The sequence below is a fragment of the Panulirus ornatus genome, chromosome 8, assembly GCF_036320965.1.
Source record: "Panulirus ornatus isolate Po-2019 chromosome 8, ASM3632096v1, whole genome shotgun sequence".
NCBI lineage: Eukaryota > Metazoa > Arthropoda > Malacostraca > Decapoda > Palinuridae > Panulirus > Panulirus ornatus.
In genome coordinates this window covers 1,039,088-1,061,269 of record NC_092231.1, presented here as the reverse complement: position 1 = coordinate 1,061,269, position 22,182 = coordinate 1,039,088, and the positions used below count along the sequence as shown (strand labels likewise).

Sequence of the window (22,182 nt, the reverse complement as noted above, 5' to 3'; positions counted from 1 at the left end):
CTCATATAAAGAAAGGACAGGATATCATAATTCTTTTCCTATAAGTAAGAGATCGCATACCGTTAACCCTCGCATACCGTCCAGTTTAACAACTGTATGACTGTATTCTTGAAATTTTGGTGGTTTCATTTACCCATTGATATAATCTTGATAGCACGTATGTCTGTCAAGGGACGAGATTGGATGATAACAGACCGAGACAGTACAGTTACAAATCACTGTCATTTTCCCAAATCATACTTCATTTCATGACTCACTTCCGTACAAGTCAGAGGACCATTCAGTGGCCTGGCTTCACGGTGACTCACCACAATAACAGACTGAGATCGTCTGTGTAGCACAGTAGCTGTATGATGCTCAGGGCGCTCCAGGATGTTGATGTCTTCACTGAGCTCGTGAACATCTCGAGATGTACGAGCAACTTCGCCTGTCGATGAGGAACACAGAAGACTTCTGACGGTACTGAAGCCTTCCGTATTCCCCAGCTTAAGGACCGAGTGTCTGGGGCAAAGTACAGCAGACATGCATCTCTCAGTAGACCTCACCTGGCTCACCTCCAGCCATATCTCCGTCATGGTCACTATCTTCTTCCCTTTGCCTCACAAACTCACAAGTGATATCCACAGAGCCACACCTAGATGGTTCAAGGTCACTTCTCTTCTCCTTTCGTTACACCTTTACCTTCCATTTGCACACTTCCTATCTTCCTCGAATTCAAGTGAATCTCTCTCTCTCTCTCTCTCTCTTTCTCTCTCTCTCTCTCTCTCTCTCTCTCTTTCTCTCTCTCTCTCTCTCTCTCTCTCTCTCTCTCTCTCTCTCTCTCGTGTCACCCTCACCTGTGTTCAGCTTGTGGTTAATCTTCACTAGAGATTCCTTCTCCCGGAAAACCATTAAAAAAATATTTGGTTGGTTTCAGTTTGGATTTTCTTTGTTATATTTCTCTAAGGACGGATACTGTGAATATCCCCAATTAATCTAAAGATCAGAAATCAAATTGCCTCATCCTTCAAAAAGTAGTAGGTTTATAATCCTCTATTGTCGTTCAAAAACTAAAAGATATTTTGTCATCTTTTCTGGTAACCAAGAACCGTGCGCGAGTATTTTGGACGACTCCTGAAGAGGACGACGCAATAACTACAAAAATACAAGTGTGCCTGAGAGCTGGACTTTTTGAGTTGTTCACCTCAATATAAAGACGACAACAAGCATACCTATGTTCCTCCACTGCAGGCTCAGCCCTGAGCACACCACTACCACTCATCACCAGATTAGCAAAATATGAATTTTTTTCTACATCGTTACATCTACACAACTGCTTGGGCGAGTATTCACTCGATAGGGGGATGAGTGGGCCCGGAGGTTGAGTCAGTTGTTGTTTGCCGATACAAAGGAATACAAATGTATTCATACAGCAACAGACCACTGGGTTCCTTCAAGGCTGTTTGTGGTATTGGAAGAGACATGAGCATCACTGACCAGTGCGGTAAGGGTAGAAATACGTAAATATCAAAAACAAAAAATATAAAACTTTCATGAAGCTAATGTCAGTCTTGGATTTCAACGAAATACTTATCGTCTTTTCTTAAACGTATTTATGGTAATATTCTCAACCACTCCACTCTTGGTGAATCATTCCATAAGTTAACAATCCTAATGAAGAAAAACTGTTTCGTCCAATTCGAGGTAACACGTTTGTCCGTGAATTTGTAGCCATAACCATGAGTAGAATAAGACAAATATATCCCTATTTACGTCATTACATCGAGATTATCGAAGAAGAACGGGGAGACCAAATTTGAGATAAAAGGATGAAGTGAAAAACATTTTAAGTGATCGTGGCCTGAAGATGCAGGAAGGTGGAAGGCGTGCACGGGATAAAGTGAAATGAAATGATATGGTACACACGAGTCGACGTACTGTCAATGGACTGAACGAGGGAATGTGAAGCGACCGGGGTAAACCATGAAAAGGTTTATGGTGCCTGGATGTGGATATCGAGCTGTGGTTTCCATGCATTGCACATGACAGCGAGAGAATCACAAAAATAAAGACTGTGCGGTTTTAATGCCTACCAACTATCCTTAACAAATCTTTTTAAACCTCTACTCACCAAACCCTCAAAGAACCTTCTTATCCGTTGTTCATTTACCTTTAAGCCATCCCTAAAATTGTTGTCCAAGCAACCAATCAAGTAGGAACTATCATACGTATCAGAAGCTTCGAGAAATGACGACTGGTATTATTTGACATGTAGAAGCAACAACAACCCATCAGCAACATATATGAACGGCCATTTCTTCAGCAGGTCCCTCTCCTTCACCATTCATTACTATATTCGTGTGGAATATAATGGCTGTCTTTGGCTGAAAGGATTATCGTATCAACAACGTACATCTTATGATGGTTTGGGAGGTCTTCTACTCCCAACAGCCAGGTCTGGGACCTTACCTTACCTTGCGCATACCTTACGATGGCTTCGGAGGTCTTCTACCTAGGCTCGACCATACCTTACTTACGCGTAGCCTATCATGGTTGTGGAGTTGTAACACGACCCTGCAGCTGGCTCTGGGAATAAGCTGCTCCTGTACACAGTCAACAAAGCAGCTTGAGCGTATCTAGATTTTTTCTTCAGAATTCCTGGTGAGTTGAAACATTCCACCAGCCACAAAAATTTGTGCCCAAGCGGAGTTTCACGTGCCAAATACTATTACACGCAGTAATTAAGGTAAAACGCTACTAATACAAGGCCTTAATGAACACACTGATGAAGCTATTATTGTTCCAGCATCATGAAAGTAAGATTTTAATTGTCCTGAATTTGTTTCTAACAAAATAAACACTCCAAAGCTCTTTTTGTAACTGGGAACGTTGGAAGTAACGATGAAGTAAGACTCAGAACAGTTTTCAAAAGAATTTTGACACAGAAGAGTTCTGTTATATGGACCTCCGTGGTGTAGTGGTTAGCACTGGTGACTGCGAGATGTTTACGGGTCGCATAGGTTCGGATCCTTATGACGCAGTCAGTCCACAACCAACCCAGCTGTTCCAGCTGCTCCTATATATATATATATATATATATATATATATATATATATATATATATATATATATATATATATATATAACGTTAATGAAATTATCTTGATTAGGGCATTCGGTTGCCCGTGCTGTCTCTGCTAACATAAAAAATCTTCAGTTGCTGATTTAATAAAGTCTTTCCCAGCCGGCCACACTGTCGTCCCAGGATCAACATAACATACAACAGTTTCTAGACAAGACCTGTTACACCCACCAACACAACACTATGGTGTAAACCTATCAGTACTTCACATACGCTGATTCCCCTTTACTGTATTTTCATAGAACTATTAAACTTTTCTCACCTCGAGAGATTTTTTGAAATAGAAAGACTAAACAGTTTCTAAACTGCTTCCTATATAAAGTTACTTCCTGTGCTAAGCTGCTTCCTGTGCTAAGCTGCTTCCTGTACTAAGCTTGTTCCCATACAAAGCAGCTTCCTGTACTGAACTGACTGATGTATGAAACTGTTTCCTGTGCTACACTGCTTGCCATATTACCCTTAAGGAAAACGTTGCGATCTTCGATCACGACGGTACGATCCTTGAGCACGACGGTACGATCCTTAAGCACGACAGTAAGTTTCTAGAGCATGATGATGCGATCCTATACTACGACAGGAGGATTGTCGAGCAGGATGACACGGCTCCTGAGGAAGCCATCACCATTCTTCCAAAACGTATTCGAAGGTTCCACATTCCTCATTGGCTTAACAGGATGAACTTATATACTCTGTCTCCCTACTTCATTACGATCCAACAGCCTCTCAATCGCACATTATCAGGTCTCTCCGTCTAACAGGTAAGGAGTTTAGGATACTCCTACTGTCTTCCAGCAGATAACTTTACCATAGAACAACACCTTCCTTCGTCTGGCTTTCCAGAGCACAAGTTGTCATCACTGTGACAAGAAGTAATAGGTTCTGACACCCTGGTATCCCTTGTTCTTCCCCCAACTCCCTGACCAGGTTTCAGCGTCTTACTGAAACCTCACTAGGTGTCAACACCATTGGAACCTCAATTTCCCACTAATGGAACCCACCGTCCCTGTCATAAAACACCTCACAACTAGACCCTCTAACCACTGGAACCCACCGTTCCCTTCATGAAAGGCCTCACAACTGGGCCCTTCAACCATTGGGAAACCATCGACCCCATCACACAACATATGACTCACCCTCCCATCAGTAGAGCCCATCGTACCCATCACACAACACCTCACAACTGGGTCCGACAACAAATTACAAGACGTTCTCTCATAGATAAACGGACTCGGAGTGAGAACGGATAACGCGAGTTACAAATGATGACAAACTCTCCGAGAAATTGGTCGCCACTCCCAGGACACGAAGACTACGTGTTGCAGACAGCGGGGCGAGGAGCTGGGAGGGGAGCTGGAAAGGGGAGAAGGTTGGGAGATAGGAAGGAGGGACGGCGAAGAGGTGAGGAAAGGGAGTAGAAAAGCGATACCAAGACGATAAGGAAAGAGTGGACGTAAACGGGAGTGAAAATTGATAGGAGAGGGTCAAAGTAGGTCTGGGAGAGGACGAACACCGGTGGTGTGGAAGACTGGCTGAGGAGGAGGAGGAGGGCCAGGAAGATGAGGGTAGTGAGGAAAAGGAGAGAGGAGGTCTGGGTGAGGAAAAAGGTGCGTGGAAAAGAGGGAAGGAAGTGAGGGGAATGGGAATAGGGGGCAGATTGGAGGGCTAGAAGAGGGGGGCGGGCAAGATTGGAAAAGGAATAAGACCGGAGGGGAGGGAGAGGGGCAAGTGGGAGGGAGTGGAGGGAGGAGGAGCACGTTGTCCGGCCATTACAGCAACAAGGGAAGGCCAATTATCCGGCTGAGAGGATCAATGGCTTCCAGCCAGAGGCTTCAACCTGCACCAGAGGCAAGTGTTAAACGGTTTATGTTGGGTGTTGTGTGGACTGCTGGGTGTGTGGGGTGGACCTCTGGGTGTCTGGGGTGTAGTGTGTACTACTGGGTGTGTGAGGTGTAGTGTGTAGTACAAAGTGTGAGGTGTAGTGTGTACTACAGGGTGTGTGGGGTGCAGAATGTACCACTGGGTGTTTGGGGTGTAGCTTGTACTTTTGAGTATGTAAAGTGTTGTGTGTACGGCCATGTGTGTGGGGACATAGAGCCTAGTTTGGGGAGTACAACAGTTAATAAATGACAAACGGAGAAATGCCTGTAAACCCTCTTAACTACGGGGACGCACAATCGTCAGTCATGGAATACAACAAGGTATTTGTCTGGGGTATTCTTACGTGTTTACACCGCTGCATTCAACTGTTACTCTGAAGAATGAACTGCCTCTTTCAGAATATATTTACCTCAGTTATGCCCCCGTTAATGCTGCTGAAATCAAATGATCTAGACTTGAACAGATACTTAGATAATGAATGCCAAAGTCTTCGAAAATTATGAATACTTGTATCAAACAATTTCTGTCCTGTCTAAGAGATAAGTAAGTTAGGGGCGACCAAAACGAAGTACAGTATTCAAGGGGGGTGGAAATATTCAGTGGAAAAAAATGAGGATTAGTTTCTAACACTTTCCGTACCAGTGAGGCTCAGAATTTTAAGTACTATGCCCTTCTCACTTGCCTTACATCATCGGAGATGATAAAAGCTAAATAATATCCCCAATTTTACTTGGCGTAGGTCAGCGGAGTTCATACTGCATTTTGATTTTGTTTTCACTAATGATATATAAAAGGTTGCTTGATCGATCTAAACATTTCTTTGCCAAATCTATTACTTTATGTCAGGTTGCAGCTCAGATCCTTCAGTTTCTATTGTAGCTAAACCTCACAGCTTAATGTTTTCTACAAAAACTGCTATCTTACAACACATCCCATTATTAACATCATTGCTATGCTGTATATAAAGGAGATCTGGTCCCAAAATTGATCCCTGTAGCACGCCACTACTTACGTCTTACCATCTTGAGGCTTGACTATTAATCTTTTCTCTTTGTTTACGGCATGTCATCCACGTTCCTAACCACCGAATAACAATATCATCTACGTATACCATCTGACTTAACTTTTGCAAGTAATCTTTGATCCGGGAGTATAGCGGAAGATTTCTGAAAATCGAAGTACGACATCAGTCGCCATACTTTCATTATCCATGCTGATTACATCTTACATAAAATCAAGCACATGTGTCAGTCATGAGCGACTGTGTCAAAAATCATCCTGATAATACTCAATTAAGCAGTGATTGTCCAGACGATTGTGGAACTTCTCTCGAACAATGTTTCTGTAAGTTACCAACTCCGGACGTCAAGTTACCTTGCCAGTGATTTCCAAGCATGGACTTGGTACCTTGTTTGAATATCCTTGTTACGTTGGCGAACATCCATATCTGAGAAACTTTCAAAGTCTCAAGTGATTTACTGAAGATCACAGTCAAGGGGTTAACTATCTGGTCAGAACCTGGATCTGTAGTTGCCTAGTGTTTCATGCTAAGTTTAACAGTGTACGTATATAGTATGTTGCCAAATGTCATCATCTGCTACGATTGGAACTATAGTTGGAACACGAGTTGTGTTTCCCGGTCGTAAATACGGATCAAGAACAACAAAACACTCATTATCTATCATGAACCAAAGTGTTTACCTTAAGTAAGATAAGTAAATTTCTTTTAAGTAATGAACCAATTTGTCGTTTTCCTTAAGCATTGAACCAAGTTGTCTTTTTCCTTGAATAATAACCAAAGATGTTGTTTTCCCGAAGAAATGAACCAAGTCGTCGTTTTTCTTAAGTAATGCATAAAATTGTCGTTTTCCCAAAATAATGAACCAAGCTGTCGTTTTCCTTACGTGACGATGCCACTGTCGGGGTACTGATTTTTGCTTCTTACCTCACTACAAAATTCTACGTTTTTCGGCTGCTATTCTCAGCAATATGCGCTTCATACTGACGTTTATTTTGACGTATAAGATCTTTTATTCCAACGTAAATTAACGTAACTCTTCTCTCATTATTGTTGAGCTTCTTGTGTGCTATTTTCCTGGATAACAAGGTCTTTACCACAGTGTGGTACAATTTTGGATATGGAGTGTAAACTGCTGGGACTTGAGGTACGGCTTGCACTGCAAGGCTTGTACTCTGGAGCGTGCACTGTGAGACTTGCACTAAGGGAGTTGCACTGCGAGATCTAGACTTTGGAAGGTCCTCTGTGGGGCCTGCACTATGGGACGTGTACTGAGAGGCGTCAAACGTGCACAATGGGGCTAGAAGAGGGATTTGGGTGGTGAGGGTGGTGAGGTGGATGGTGGGGTGGTGAGGGTGGTGAAGTGGGTGGTGGGGTGGTGAGGGTGGTGAAGTGGGTGGTGAGGGTGGTGAAGTGGGTGGTGAGGATGGTGAAGTGGGTGGTGAGGTGGTGAGGGTGGTGATGGGGTGGGTGGCGGGGTAGGATGGGTGGTGTGGTGGGATGGTGTGGATCATATGCATCGTGGAATTAGGGGGAAGGGTGAGGGAGGAGTGTGGGGCGGGTCAGGGGACACACATGATGGACTACGGAGGGGAAGGTGGCGTGTGTAACCCCCAGAGGGAAGCGCGGGCTGTCGCTGAACAGGAGGGTGGTAGGAAAGGTGGGTGTGTCGTGGCGAAAGCAGGAGCTTGTGTCGTGGAGGGCTATGTTGTGGGGAGTCGTGTGGCGGTGTCGTGGTATATGTACTGGTGTACACTGGTGGGAGGTTGGTGTAGTGTATCGTCAGCTGTGCGTGACGTGATGGGAAAGGTGGAGTGTACCGTCAGCCACGTGTTATGTTATGCTGGGGGAGGGAGGGAGGGCGACACACACACACACACACACTTCATGGATGTTGGACTCATCCTCGGCCGGGTCGCCTGTGACCTCCAGAGGGAAACAAAGAGGCGTTCTGATGAGCGATCGCTGGACCAGCTAAGGCCAGTGACGAGATGATCACAAACAACACGCGAGCACCGTCACGCACCACACCAGCAGGAGGAGCTATTCTGAAGATGGAGATTCCTGGGGAAGCTACATCTACCTGGGGCAAAACAGGAGGTGGGGAGTGTTGCTGCTCCTTTTCAGGAGTGTTGGTGGCGGGACACTTCGACCGTGAAAAATACACGGAAATGAGCAGCCTGAAACCACCAGCTCACGTAAGGACCATCTGCTACTTGATTTTTGAATCACCTGAACCACAACTTGCAAAGCAACAATTACACAGAAACAAAAGCCTCACGTCACATACGTGGAGCATTCCTGCTACAGAACCTGGAATGGAGGAGGGAAGCGGGATGAAGCTGTGATGGGGGAAAAAGACCAGGAGCCATAAGGACGCAACACGACAACGACAGACACTTGAAAAAGTATGAAGGCACGCGAGATCCAGGCTGACTGACCTAACCCCACCTGTCTCCTCCACACCTGGCACTAGGTGTAAGTATTCAAGCCTCGACGTTGCTTGGCCCTCCAGTCGTGGCCCCTTCCGGCAGACAGGTACTCACGGGTACCAGAGCGGGAAACAGCCGCAATCACAGTTGCCGGGTAATAGTATTCATTGGTGATTCAGGTTACAACCGTAGGCCTTCTCCTACCCTATACGAGGGTCGGATAAATGGAGGAGCCAAGCGAAAAATCAGCGTTAACGATGGAGACCAAACGCCCAGGGTGATTACGACTTCGTAGGTGTTAGGGTAATACTGCCAGCTGTATGTGGCGGTGTACAGAACAAAAGACGCAGGACGCGTCTGGTGGACGCTGCGAGGAACCCTTGGTCAACGTACCGTCACACGGGGCTCTGCACACTTTCCACCAAGAAACGTGCCAGGAGCCGTCCACGACTGTAGGTACCGGGGGCATCAACCAGACCTTCGTGATCTGACTATCTTTAACATCAGTAACATTGAGGAATTCCTTCCCTGAGCAGTAGCGATCATGTCTGCAAAATCTGTATGTCCTCCACAATGTGTTCACAAGACGGACCCTTCAAGGTCATATTACCAGGGGTCGTAAGACTGTCCTCAAGAGTCATAACGTCCTACTCTAGGGATTATAACATCGACGTTATCTTCCGTTTCTACCTCTTGCTTCTTACCGCTGTTATCTTCTGTTTCTACCTACGTTTTCTTTGTCAACCGACGTTAGCTCCTGTTCCTATCTTTTGATCTTCTCTTTCTACCGACGTTATCTTTTGTTTCTACCGTTGCTATCTGTTCATAACGACGTCATCTACCGCCCTTATCTTCAGTAATATCTGCAGTGTATATCTGAAGTGTAAGGTGTGGTGGATTCTGCTTGACTGACAGACTCGGTAAGAGCAACTCATATTTACATCATCAAAGTTGCTCAAGTCTAGAGTGAACAATTCGCTGTGTGTGTGAAGTGCTTTCCTTTAATGATGGGAGCAGCATGCATCCCCCACCCCACCACCCCTTCTAGAGTTCATTATGCATATCAGTGTAGGTTGTCTCGCATTCAGATGTTTGATATGTATATTCAGCGTCAAATCTAAATGCATGTTGCCTCTGGTCATTTATATATGAAACATAATACATTTTTATCAACCCAGACTGACATCAACCAGCAGTTATTTGCTCGTCACATGACTATTCCACCTATGAACGGGATACAAAATTATAAATATATATATATATATATATATATATATATAGGTACAGTAGGGGTGAGGGTCAAGTCAATTGGGAGGTGAGTTTGAATGGAGAAAAACTGGAGGAAGTGAAGTGTTTTAGATATCTGGGAGTGGATCTGTCAGCGGATGGAACCATGGAAGCGGAAGTGGATCATAGGGTGGGGGAGGGGGCGAAAATTTTGGGAGCCTTGAAAAATGTGTGGAAGTCGAGAACATTATCTCGGAAAGCGAAAATGGGTATGTTTGAGGGAATAGTGGTTCCAACAATGTTGTATGGTTGCGAGGCGTGGGCTATGGATAGAGATGTGCGCAGGAGGATGGATGTGCTGGAAATGAGATGTTTGAGGACAATGTGTGGTGTGAGGTGGTTTGATCGAGTAAGTAACGTAAGGGTAAGAGAGATGTGTGGAAATAAAAAGAGCGTGGTTGAGAGAGCAGAAGAGGGTGTTTTGAAATGGTTTGGGCACATGGAGAGAATGAGTGAGGAGAGATTGACCAAGAGGATATATGTGTCGGAGGTGGAGGGAACGAGGAGAAGAGGGAGACCAAATTGGAGGTATATATATATATATATATATATATATATATATATATATATATATATATATATATATATAATTTTTCTTTTAAAGTGGTGACACATGGCGTGGACAGAAGCATGCCCTAGTCATTGCCATCTCGGACAAGAGATACGAAAACTTGTAATGATAAATCATAAACCATATCATGCTTCAGGAATTATGTAAAGCTCCTTAACTGTGTGTAGACTCTGCTCTCAAAGGTGGACAGGTTAGAGGAAGAAATAAAGACAAAAGACGAAGGATAATTCTACAGCTTGACTATGCAAGGAGAGGAGTTATCATACAGCTGACTATCCTCGCGTGGTCAGACTCTTCACAGAAATTACAAGCAGCAGCAGCAAGCAGAAGAGTGCTGCGGGATCAAGTCATAGGAAATGGAACATACGAAGACTGTAGCTAACACAATACCTGCAGAACAGAGAGAAAGCAGCAACAACATGTTCCATGGAAAGAGATGGTTAGAGAGAGATGATGGGACGAGAGCCAGTAGACTAGAATGTTCCGATTCCAATCTGGGTAAAAGAATGATGGACGTATAGCCACCACCAGACATTCAATAAGACACTTTATATATTGAACAACTTCTCTCAAGACGATTAGTTATGGCACCTATACAGCAACTACAGATTTTGAAAAGCAATTTTGCAGTGTTCATCACGTGGGGTTCCAGGATTAAGCTTACGTTAACAATGTTCAGTTATTGTCAGAACACTGATAAAATAATCACTATATATTGTTCATGCAAACAACAGCTTTCATTATGCAAACAATAGATTTCATCGTTTTTGCAAATATACAACTTCACTGTTTATGTTGATATCACGCTATATTACTTTTGATAAACAACAACTTTCATTGTTCTTTGGCGGACGATACACTTTAATCAGCTTCACATCTACCATCCTACAACGTACACACGTTAGGTTGATGCAGTTGATCACTGTGTCTCGATACTTGATGATTCTTCAGTCCCTAATATACAACCAATACCGTCACTAATGAAGGCAAGAGATTCATCACAGGAAAAGAAAAAATAAAAAGATATTTGATGTTGCATTTAATGATTGCAACCGTGATTATCATACTTCAGTCTCGGTTGTCACAGAGACAGAGCCACTGTCTCTTTCGGCTGTTAATAAAGTGTTTGTGAGCCATTCTCTCAGTCTGGTACTGATGGAGTGAGCGAACTACCCTCCTCGTCTGGTGATGAGGTGTGTGTGAACCATCTTCCTGAGGTGGGGTGAGCTGGGTCAGTGCTTCCGCAGTTGTGATGCAAGTGATGGAACTTACAGTGTTAGTGGGTCTGATTCACACGGGTCAGTGAGGTCGCAGTTATGGGCAGAATCGGGAAGGAGTGGGGAGGCCGGTGCCAACATCTGGTGTCAAAAGAAAATAAAAAAAAATCTCTATTTTTGAAAGAAGACTGGTGACTGGTAATATACAGTATAAAGAAAAGATGCAAATATATGTATTCGTGGAGAAGTAACTGGTAGGGATTAACCTGGGTTCATGGACGTCAGCTGAAAGGTGTGTTTGGGGAAGAGATTGTTGTCAGATGAGGAAGTCCTGAGAGATGTGATATATGAGCCATCTGACCATTTCTTGATGGAGGTGAGGGTATGATAGTGGCATCTGGGAAAAAGGAAGCGATTCATCAAAGAAGCAGTAAAAGTTATGACTTTGAAAAAGTAGCCCGTATGTAGATAAACCAGTAAAGATCTAGTTCCGAACAGTAAAAATAGAGTCAGATGATAGAGTAGTGGAGTATGATTAGGTTAGCAATGCATGAGATTGTATGTGGCCGTATGAGAAGGATAAGAGTGGTGGAATAAGAATGTCACACTGCTGGGCCTTAATATAAAAAGACGATCCAATCTTCTGTCCGTCGACACCACAAGAAAGTTTACAGACGTACAGTGACTAACCCCCATACACAGAAGCCAATAATTGATTTATTTCCTTAGCAAGATTAGAATTGCTGGCTGTGAGGGAGACATGTCAAAATCTTGAGCTGGAGGGTTGTGCCGGCAACATGACACGTATGAATCAAAGTGGTTGGAATGAACTGCTACATCATAAACAATGAACAATGAAAGACACTGAACAACGCAACACAATAAGGGTATGTTGCTGTCGAACTATCTGCTTAGTGTAAGTCAGAGTCCAAATGTTAATAGACAGCTGATCAGCGGTAACCCAGCCCTCAGCAGGAGCGAGCAGTAGAGGGCCAGGAGGGCCCAAATATGCTAGTATAACAGAAAACGGTGATGTATGAGCGGTATCCACACCAAATGGGTGTGAATGACTGGGAGTATTACAAGAGGAAGTAGCGGAAGGTCAATAGAGATGCAGGAGAGCTGAAAAGAAGGGAAACAAGAAATAAGGAGAGAGGATGTCAATGGATTTCAGTAATAATATAAATAATATGGGTGCGGATGTGGTGTGCTCAGGACGATATATAAAGCAGAATGAGGGACTCAATGCGAATGCGATGGTGTAGACGACGCAGGGGAAATCCCACGCAAGATGAAGTGTGGCAAGGCGTCGGGGATGGATGGGAATGCAGTTCACTTGCTCAACACTGTGGGTGACTAAGATGATGTTTGGTTTGTTAGGCTTTTGTCACGTATGTGGTCATGGTAAGGTGCCTGTGTCCTTGTATATAGTCAAGATGGAACAAAAATGAATGCTCCAGTTTTAGGAGTTACTGTAAATGGAGGGATTGTAGTGCTTTAGGTACTGAGAAAGTATGTACAAGGAGACGGAGCCATAGGGGCTGAAATGAGCCACAAGAAGGAAGAGAGGGTTAAGGTTTGGGGTGCGCTACAGAGCGCACGCAAGAAAAGACAGCTAGGTCAGAGATGGGCATTTTAGAAGAAGAAGCAGTGCTGAAAATGTCGTATGGATCCGAGTTTTGGGCTCTGAATACAGAGGAATGGAAAATTGTGTAGGTTCTGGAAGAGAAATGCCTGACGACTGTGTGTTACGTGAGGCAGCGGGTGTGAGAAATGCCGGGCCAGAGAGAGAGGTGCGGTACTGTGTGCAGTGTGAGAGAGCCGGGCTGACGCAGAGGAGGAGAAAGAGGCTGACGAGAAGGATCTACGTGTTGGAATCAGTGGGAAGGAGAGACCAAGAAAGGGATAAAAGTATGGAGTAAAGTAAACTTTGGAGTCTGACCTTGAACACTTGGGGAGTGAAAATAAAGTAGGACTTCTGTGGTAATACACTGTTATATGGGGAAAAAAAATACGTCTTAATTTTACAGAATGAAAATGAAATCATTCTAGTTTTAAATCTGCCTTACTTATGGAATACATTACCCATGCCAACAACTTGGAGAATACATTTATATTCTCTTATTTCTACCTCGCTAAATTGACACTATCTCATCACCTTCTATCATCGTCAAAAACAAACATATTTCTGCATCCAGATCTGGAGCACACTCACCGTCTCTCTTAATGAGAGCAGTTTAATACTTCATATTGTCGGTTCAGTCACCACTACAGTTAAACAATTAGACAACAGAATAACTCGTTCTTTCAGCATCTAAATCCGTCTGCGTCGACGACTGTTTTAAAAGAGCATTTTATCTGCGTTCAAATGACAGAATTAGTGGCAATATTGCTATCAGTGCCACAAAATGTTTATCATTTTTATTCCAACCACAGACTGCTGGCGAGGGAGTTGATAAGTCATATGTGAATGTTCTAATATCATCCATGGTGTTGGGGGGACACTTGCCCTTCTCCATTCACCCACCAATCTGTTATGAAGGCAAACATTTACTTTCCTCGAGTCAATTTTGATCATAATTCATTCTATGTTATGAATGAGGAATGTGTTTCTGGAAAAATGGGGCTTACGACCAACACTGCTCTACCCACCACCACACGCAACAAGAGTAATGATGGGTTTGGAATCTAAAGGAAATGTGATGTTAAATACAACCATATCAAAAGTAACTTGTGGCAACTGCTTGACCTTAACAACCTAACCTAACCTAACCTAACCTAGCACTTCCCAGTGGCAGAGATGCACAATAATTCATGAATGAAAAACTTACATTTATCCATTTCAATTCATAAAGAATCCCAAAGTGGGACCACGTAAGAAACCTCTCAAGCGAAAAGTAACGCATTACTTACATATAGAATGATAAAAAGTAACGCATTATTTACATAATGATAAAAAGTAACGCATTATTTACATAATGATAAAAAGTAACGCATTATTTACATATATAATGATAAAAAGTAACGCATTATTTACATAATGATAAAAAGTAACGCATTATTTACATGATAAAAAGTAACGCATTATTTACATAATGATAAAAAGTAACGCATTATTTACATAATGATAAAAAGTAACGCATTATTTACATATATAATGATAAAAAGTAACGCATTATTTACATATATAATGATAAAAAGTAACGCATTATTTACATATATAATGATAAAAAGTAACGCATTATTTACATATATAATGATAAAAAGTAACGCATTACTCATAGAATGGTAAAAAGTAACGCATTACTTAGATATATAATGATAAAAAGGAACGCATTACTTAGATATATAATGATAAAAAGTAACGCATTATTTACATATATAATGATAAAAAGCAACGCATTACTTAGATATATAATGATAAAAAGTAACGCATTACTTATAGAATGATAAAAAGTAACGCATTACTTAGATATAGAATGATAAAAAGCAACGCATTATTTACATATAGAATGATAAAAAGTAACGCATTACTTAGATATAGAATGATAAAAAGTAACGCATTACTTAGATATAGAATAAAAAGTAACGCATTACTTAGATATACAATGATAAAAAGTAACGCATTACTTAGATATAGAATGATAAAAAGTAACGCATTACTTAGATATAGAATGATAAAAAGTAACGCATTATTTACATATATAATAAAAAGTAACGCATTATTTACATATATAATAAAAAGTAACGCATTATTTACATATGATAAAAAGTATCGCATTATTTAGAAATATAATGATAAAAAGTAACGCATTATTTGGATATATAATGATAAAAAGTGACGCATTACTCAGATATATAATGATAAAAAGTAACGCATTATTTAGATATATAATGATAAAAAGTAACGCATTATTTAGATATAAAATGATAAAAAGTAACGCATTATTTAGATATAGAATGATAAAAAGTAACGCATTATTTAGATATATAATGATAAAAAGTAACGCATTATTTAGATATAGAATGATAAAAAGGTTGGAAGATATTAAGATAATTATTTGAATAACCAGAAAATATATCCACACAAATATTGAAACACTTAACAGCGTGTAGATGTTCAACTTCCCAGTGGTTGTCATGGCTCAGGAAACATGACCAGAACAAAACACAAGACACAAGCAAGAGCTCTCCTCACGCCATCCTCGTCCAACTTATTTTTTTTTTTGTTACGGAAAATTGCTTTTGTTTTTGTTCCAAAGTCCAGTCTGAAACAGGGACTTTTCTATATACCTACAGTAACTCTCCTTCTATGAGCCATAACGATGGACGATTAAATAAAGCAACACAATTTTTTTTTCGCAAGTCAACTCAGTTACCACCTTAACATCAGCAGTCCGTGAACACACAGTTCCATGATCCTCAGCCAACTGGAGACGACCTTCCAGGACAAGTAAGACAAGTCAGAATATTTACTAAAATAAAGACAATTATTCCAGCCTAAGTGGCATTACTTCCGCCAGCTGGGCAGCCACTTTCATCTGGACTCACGAAGGTGTGAAATGCTATGAATGCAGCAGCAGCATCGTGCGTTCACTCGGTGGTTCACTATGCATGCAGCAGCATCGTGCGTTCACTCGGTGCTTCACTATGCATGCAGCAGCATCGTGCGTTCACTCGGTGCTTCACTGACACGCTCAACTGCATGACACTGGGATTCTACCACAAAACAATATGGAGAGACAATCCGCCAGACCTGTGGACTGGCAAGAGGAACCCGCCCCTGTTGGCAGAACGTATCAAACTGTCTTATAAATTTCTGACACACAAATTTCCTGGGAAATCACACAGCCACCAGCCTCCTGCCGCTGATATACCAGGAACCCGACGGTAGTGGTACTGAGTGAAGCAGTAAAAGGTCAGGGGCTGGAAACAATTCAGTTGGCTGCCTCAGGTATCAAACGTTATGGACCTCCCGGCACACAACATCAAGAACTTACAGGACAAATATCTACAAGGTATCCCTGATTAACTAGGCTGCGGAGGGTACGTAAGCCTACGGGCTGCAGCCTCAAACAGCATGACTGATCAAAGGAGCAAGAGAGCAGCTTGATCCGAGATTGAGTTTGTGGGGCGGTGTAGAACAGCCTCTGAGACCTACATTAGTTTCACTAGTTGTAAAATCATGATACAAAATATCCAGTCGTTTATTTACCAGTATGATGTCACGTCAGACATGAAGCCATGTGTCATGTTATCCGTTTTCTTTTATGGTTAAATGTTACAAATGATGGCAACCTCTCCTCGTTTTTCTCTCGTTTCCAGTGATGACGACCCTGGCTATGGTTATATGATATGACTATTCAAGATATTGCGCACTACAGTGGGTGTTTACAACGTGTGATAAACCAAGTTATGATGAAACTACAAGAGAAGGATGACCTCTTATACACAACGAGATGACCCAAGGTTATTATAATGGTCAAGTGTTTGACCTCAAACTTAAGTCACGTCAAAAGTCACGTCATCGTACACTAATGATTTTACTGTCGTGTTTTCACGGGTCAGACCATCGTACTGCAGATCGTATCGTCGTGCTCGAGGGTCGTGTCGTCGTGCTCACGGATTTCAGCAGCATCTCACGTTGGAGGGCGCTGTGTCGCACAAGGAAGTCAGCAACTGTGTCACGCTTCACAACAGAATCTTAAACATTACGTCTTGTGATGACCCCTACTGTAGTCTGCTATACAAGATGGATAAAAAGTTCTTACGTTGATGACAGGTTACGTCTGGCAACGTCGCTCCTCCCACACGTACTGCTATCGATTAATCTCTCATACAAAGTGATTAATAAACGATACAGAACACAACCTTGAGAAACATCTGGAAACATATATACAACACTTCAGGTGATTAGTAAATAATGTTAATCCAAACGTTTCCGTTACAAAAGTAAAGGATAAAATTTACGTCAGTCAACGTTACAACATTTCAAACTTTTTTACACAAGGATTCCAACCACAACTTTAATCCCAGACAGCAGTCCACCAAACGTGTCACCTACAAGATGCGATCCAGCAGTTCCATGATACATATAACATTCACGTTACATTCTGGTGAAAGTCTTCATCATATCTTTATGACAAATTGATTCATCAAAATTCTTATGGAAATTGTCGCGGGCCAAGAAGAAAATGAGTCAAATTCTTGCGAATGTGTCTCATAATTGAATATCCCAATAAAATATGGTTGTGACCTTTCGCTTCATCAAATACTGAATTTATCTTGGGTGAACAAGCCAAACATTATCATATACCTCGTCCAAGGTTGGTCAACAACAATGTCAATTTGTTAAATTTCAAACAACTGCGTCAGTTAACTTTTCAGTGTGTTCTCAGAGCATCATCCTTACACAAACCTTCCACACCGTGCGGTGAAGCACACCAAAACTTTCACACAAAACATGTCTGAACATCCGAGGGAAGTACATAAGACGGCGCCTTCCTGGGGACAAGAAGCCAAGTCCTCTTCTCTTCATGAAAAACAAAGACGTGAAAATGTCTTAGTAGAACATGGTCCCCACGGGTAAGATGACAACAAACGAGATGAATCTAAACACTTACCTTACGTATACCTTACGATGGTTTACAGCTTATCTACCCCGAAAACTGAGCACGGTATCTTACCTTACCTTACGTAAATCTAAAGATGGTTTGGGAGGTCTTCTACCCCCACAGCTGGGTCTGGGACCTTACCTTACCTTACGTACACCTTGCGATGTACTCATAAGCCGTCGCGTTCAAGAAGACATGTAATGCTACTAACACTGATGTACATAAGAGTGACTTTCACAGTAACTGTGATACGTCTATTGTACAAACAGCTGTGTATTGTACCAGCAATATACCTTATACAAGAAGATAGGAATAGTAGTAGCAGCGCTGACCAGCAGGAGCACTCGTATGGACACGTTATGATCCTTGAGGATAACTGGATGATAATTTGGCGACCAAGAGCAAGTTCCGTAAAACCATCATAAATAAAAAGCTTTTAAAATCAAACTGGATACTGTCGACTCCAGGTTGAAAATGATAAAAAGGAAAACAAATTGAAGGTTAGAAATATGAAAATGCGAGTCGATAAACAAGTGACGCATGAGAGATAAGGTGAGGAAATATATAATATTAACGGCACTCCATAAATTCCGACAGCGATACGACCTCATACCAAGAAAAATGTCCTCAACACTGCTTATGTCATGCCCTGACACCCCAGCATCGACCGATGTCCAAGAAGGTGGCGTGAAATATTACAAAATCAACACATGTTCGAAAATCTAGACAAGGTTTCCAAGTAATATGATAAAAATAACAGAAGACTGGAGATAAATTGATGTGCACGAAGGAAAAAAGTTAGGCAGACAAGTGGGAGAGAAAAATAATTAAGACGTCAGTGATCAGAACAGAAACCACACAAGACACTACATTGACCAGGTCGTGGGACCAGACCACTTGGTAACGTAAGAACCACAATGCCATACTGAAGTGTACATTATCATCATCACATTATAAGAACCACAATGCAATACTGAAGTGTACATTATCATCATCACATCACAAATGGCTTCACATCGACCAGTACTCTACAGTGTCTGTATATATTACGTTACATATGACAGATACCACAGGTTGACAACTTACATACCCGTACCGTACACGTACAAAGCAAATGTCAAATGAAAACTGTAAACAGTTTATAAAACCCTTAAGATGTCTTGAGCTTGAGCTCGGGATATGGCTCTCGCTCTTACTAAATTTCTGACTCAAATGAAGCAATGAATATAAGCTTTGAACACTGAGACGTACACGTGTACGTTTGTCTGTGTGAGGAAACAGGATGATGCAAGAGGAAGGAGACCATAGGAAACGGAAGGAAGAAAAATGGGAGGAGGCATGCCAATGGAGGAAGACAGAGCAAGAATAAAATAAAATCATTAGTGATGGGGAAGGAGGATAACCAGGAGGATGAAAGGAGTGAAACTAGGAAGAAAATAATGAGGAGGAGGAGATAAAAGTTTTTCCCTATATACATCATCGGTACCTCGACCTAGGACCACTAGGAATAGACACATTCTATAAGATGCTCTCACACGTAATCTGAACTGACGAACATAAGCCTACCACTCCTGGTGCTGAGCACAGGATGAAACTGGTCATGATACCACACGGCGTGAGAGTCGTGTAGCCACACATGTGTAGGTGTCGCCCTGCATAAACAAGACGCTGGCCCGAGATTGAAATATATTCACAACGACAACATGAACAGCCACGTACCTCCCGAACACATGGACGGAAGATAGATGTGCTCTGCTCAAAGGCTGTAAGTCTTCTAAATTATCTACGCGTCGTCACCAGCAGACAATCTGTGTGTCATCAACTGTGAGACAGACGAGAGACAGGCGTGCAGACAGACGGTGAGGTAGAAGCAGATGCACACACACACACATGGACGGACAGACGACGATACACAGTTTTTCTCAAAATTACTTTGGGAATAGAAGGATGTGTGGTATAACAGTAGGATGTATGGAATAACACACCATTATCATCTGATGACCAGCAGGTGCAGATGCAATCATTACCAACTATCTTGACAAAGTTAACATGGACATTTTGGGTTGATTAACTCGATATGAACATCGTTTCGTCATACATTCTTACATTATCACTTCCTGTGCACTAAGATTCTTCGTAACATATCTACAGCAAGATCATGATCTTCCATGTAACCTTTTTTCATACTGAAATAAGAATTACAGGGATATTCATATCCACAGACGAGTATAATCATTTGAACATTACACCAACAGTACTACTGTCGAGTCCCACTTGTAATTGTACCATAATAAGGCGATTCATACTATAAATCGAGTTATAACTTATGCAACACTGCGCCAACGTCAGAGATGAAGGTCGAGTATAAAGACATCATCAAGCCAGTGTTGACCGGGTCGGGAGACGGTGTCTGGATGTCTCCCACTACACCCTGCATATCACTGTCCTGCTGGCTTATTTTCAATATATTCCCGGCCCTAGGCCTCCCCGTCAGTCATCACACTATCCTCCTCGCTCGTAAACAATTCACTTCTCTCGAGAAGAGAATGACAGGAGGACTAAACCCTATGGAACAGGGCCAGGGCGTTCCAGATCAACTCCAGCCCCTTGTCCAGGTTTATGGCTCGTCTCGAGGCTCAATTCCAGCTGCTTCCAAGGTGAATTAACCTCAAGCATTCCGGTCCGTTAATCCCAAATCCTACCTAATGATCCGCATGATTACCAGTTAAATCTGGATTAGCTCAATAGACCCGTGATTAACGAGGCAATATACAGGTACAGGAGAAGACAATTTTCCTCGCATAAGAAATACAACAACGGCTTATTGAACAACACAAACCTATAGAAGAATAGAAAGGTCTCCCCATACCAGAAAATCTAATAAGGAAAAGGTAATTAAGACTTACCTTAAGTGGTAGTTTTTTCCACTTGGCTCGCCGCTTGAGGTACCGCTTCTCGAAGTTGGTGTCCCAGAACTCCTTGCCACGCATCCAGGCCGGCTGGGGTGGGAAGAGAGAGAGATGGGGTTAGGACATGGCTGGAGTGCCGGCACGCCGGCAGTGGGGAGCAAGACAACGGCAAATGATCCTGGAGATAGTGAACATGAGAGATCATGATGATGAGGGTGATAATCATTTCACTGATGATAATCATTGTCATGGTGACGGTGCTTTTAAGGTGTGAAGGAATGGTTGCGTGTGGTGTATATAGTGACCTATCATGGTGACAGTGGTGTCAACCCTGGACCATGACTGTGCAACCCATGAGTAAGACGGCTCAAGTCAGAGGCCAGGTTATCATACCAAAGGGTCGCATCGTCGTGCTCAAGGGTCGTACCGGTGAGTCGAGGTTAAATAGCAATGTTATTCATACTAGCGCGTTACATCTATACTAATCATCCAGAGGACGCGTTCCATATATACTAATCATCCTGAGGACGCGTTACATATATACTAATCATCCTGAGGACGAGTTACATATATACTAATCATCCAGAGGACGCGTTACATATATACTAATCATCCTGAGGACGCGTTACATATATACTAATAACACTGAGGACCACTGCCACAGTTTTATATAATACTGACAACACTTGCAGCAGAAACACTCTCTTATCATGAATAATAATAAATGTATGACTGTATATATCGAAACCTATGTGCAGATGTATCATGCAATAAAACAAAAAGCACACGTGTAAAAAGAATCAGTTGAAATGAATGAACAAACTCATCACTGAATACACAAGTTCAGTAAGAATCGACTAATAACCTGAACCAATACTGTTATATAGACAGGAAACTCCATCATGCACGTGTACGATTCTTAACAGAAAGTTTCATGCCTAAATGATAGATGGTCCGATCTCCCGCCAGGGGAAAGGAAGTATTACAGACGAAAGGGATGAGCTACAGGCTCCGACCCTTGACTTGTACACGTCATACTCTCCCGCTGCTGACTTACTTGGACGGACTTGACTGAGTGGCAGTGGAACAGCCGAGGCGAGAGCGAGCACTCAACACCTTCCTCCTGCATTTCATA

The 22,182-nt window shown here is 42.2% G+C and overlaps 1 protein-coding gene across 7 annotated transcripts in view; it reads right to left on the bottom strand.

The window, feature by feature from the left end:
• Positions 1–22,182, bottom strand: part of alpha-Man-IIb (alpha-Mannosidase class II b) — a 1,285,879-nt gene that overhangs the window by 429,627 nt on the left and 834,070 nt on the right. For all 7 annotated transcript variants that reach the window (XM_071663884.1, XM_071663880.1, XM_071663881.1 and 4 more), the window contains one exon: positions 21,045–21,137. In XM_071663884.1, the coding sequence (XP_071519985.1) occupies positions 21,045–21,137 (93 nt within the window). The remainder of the gene's footprint in view (positions 1–21,044; positions 21,138–22,182) is intronic.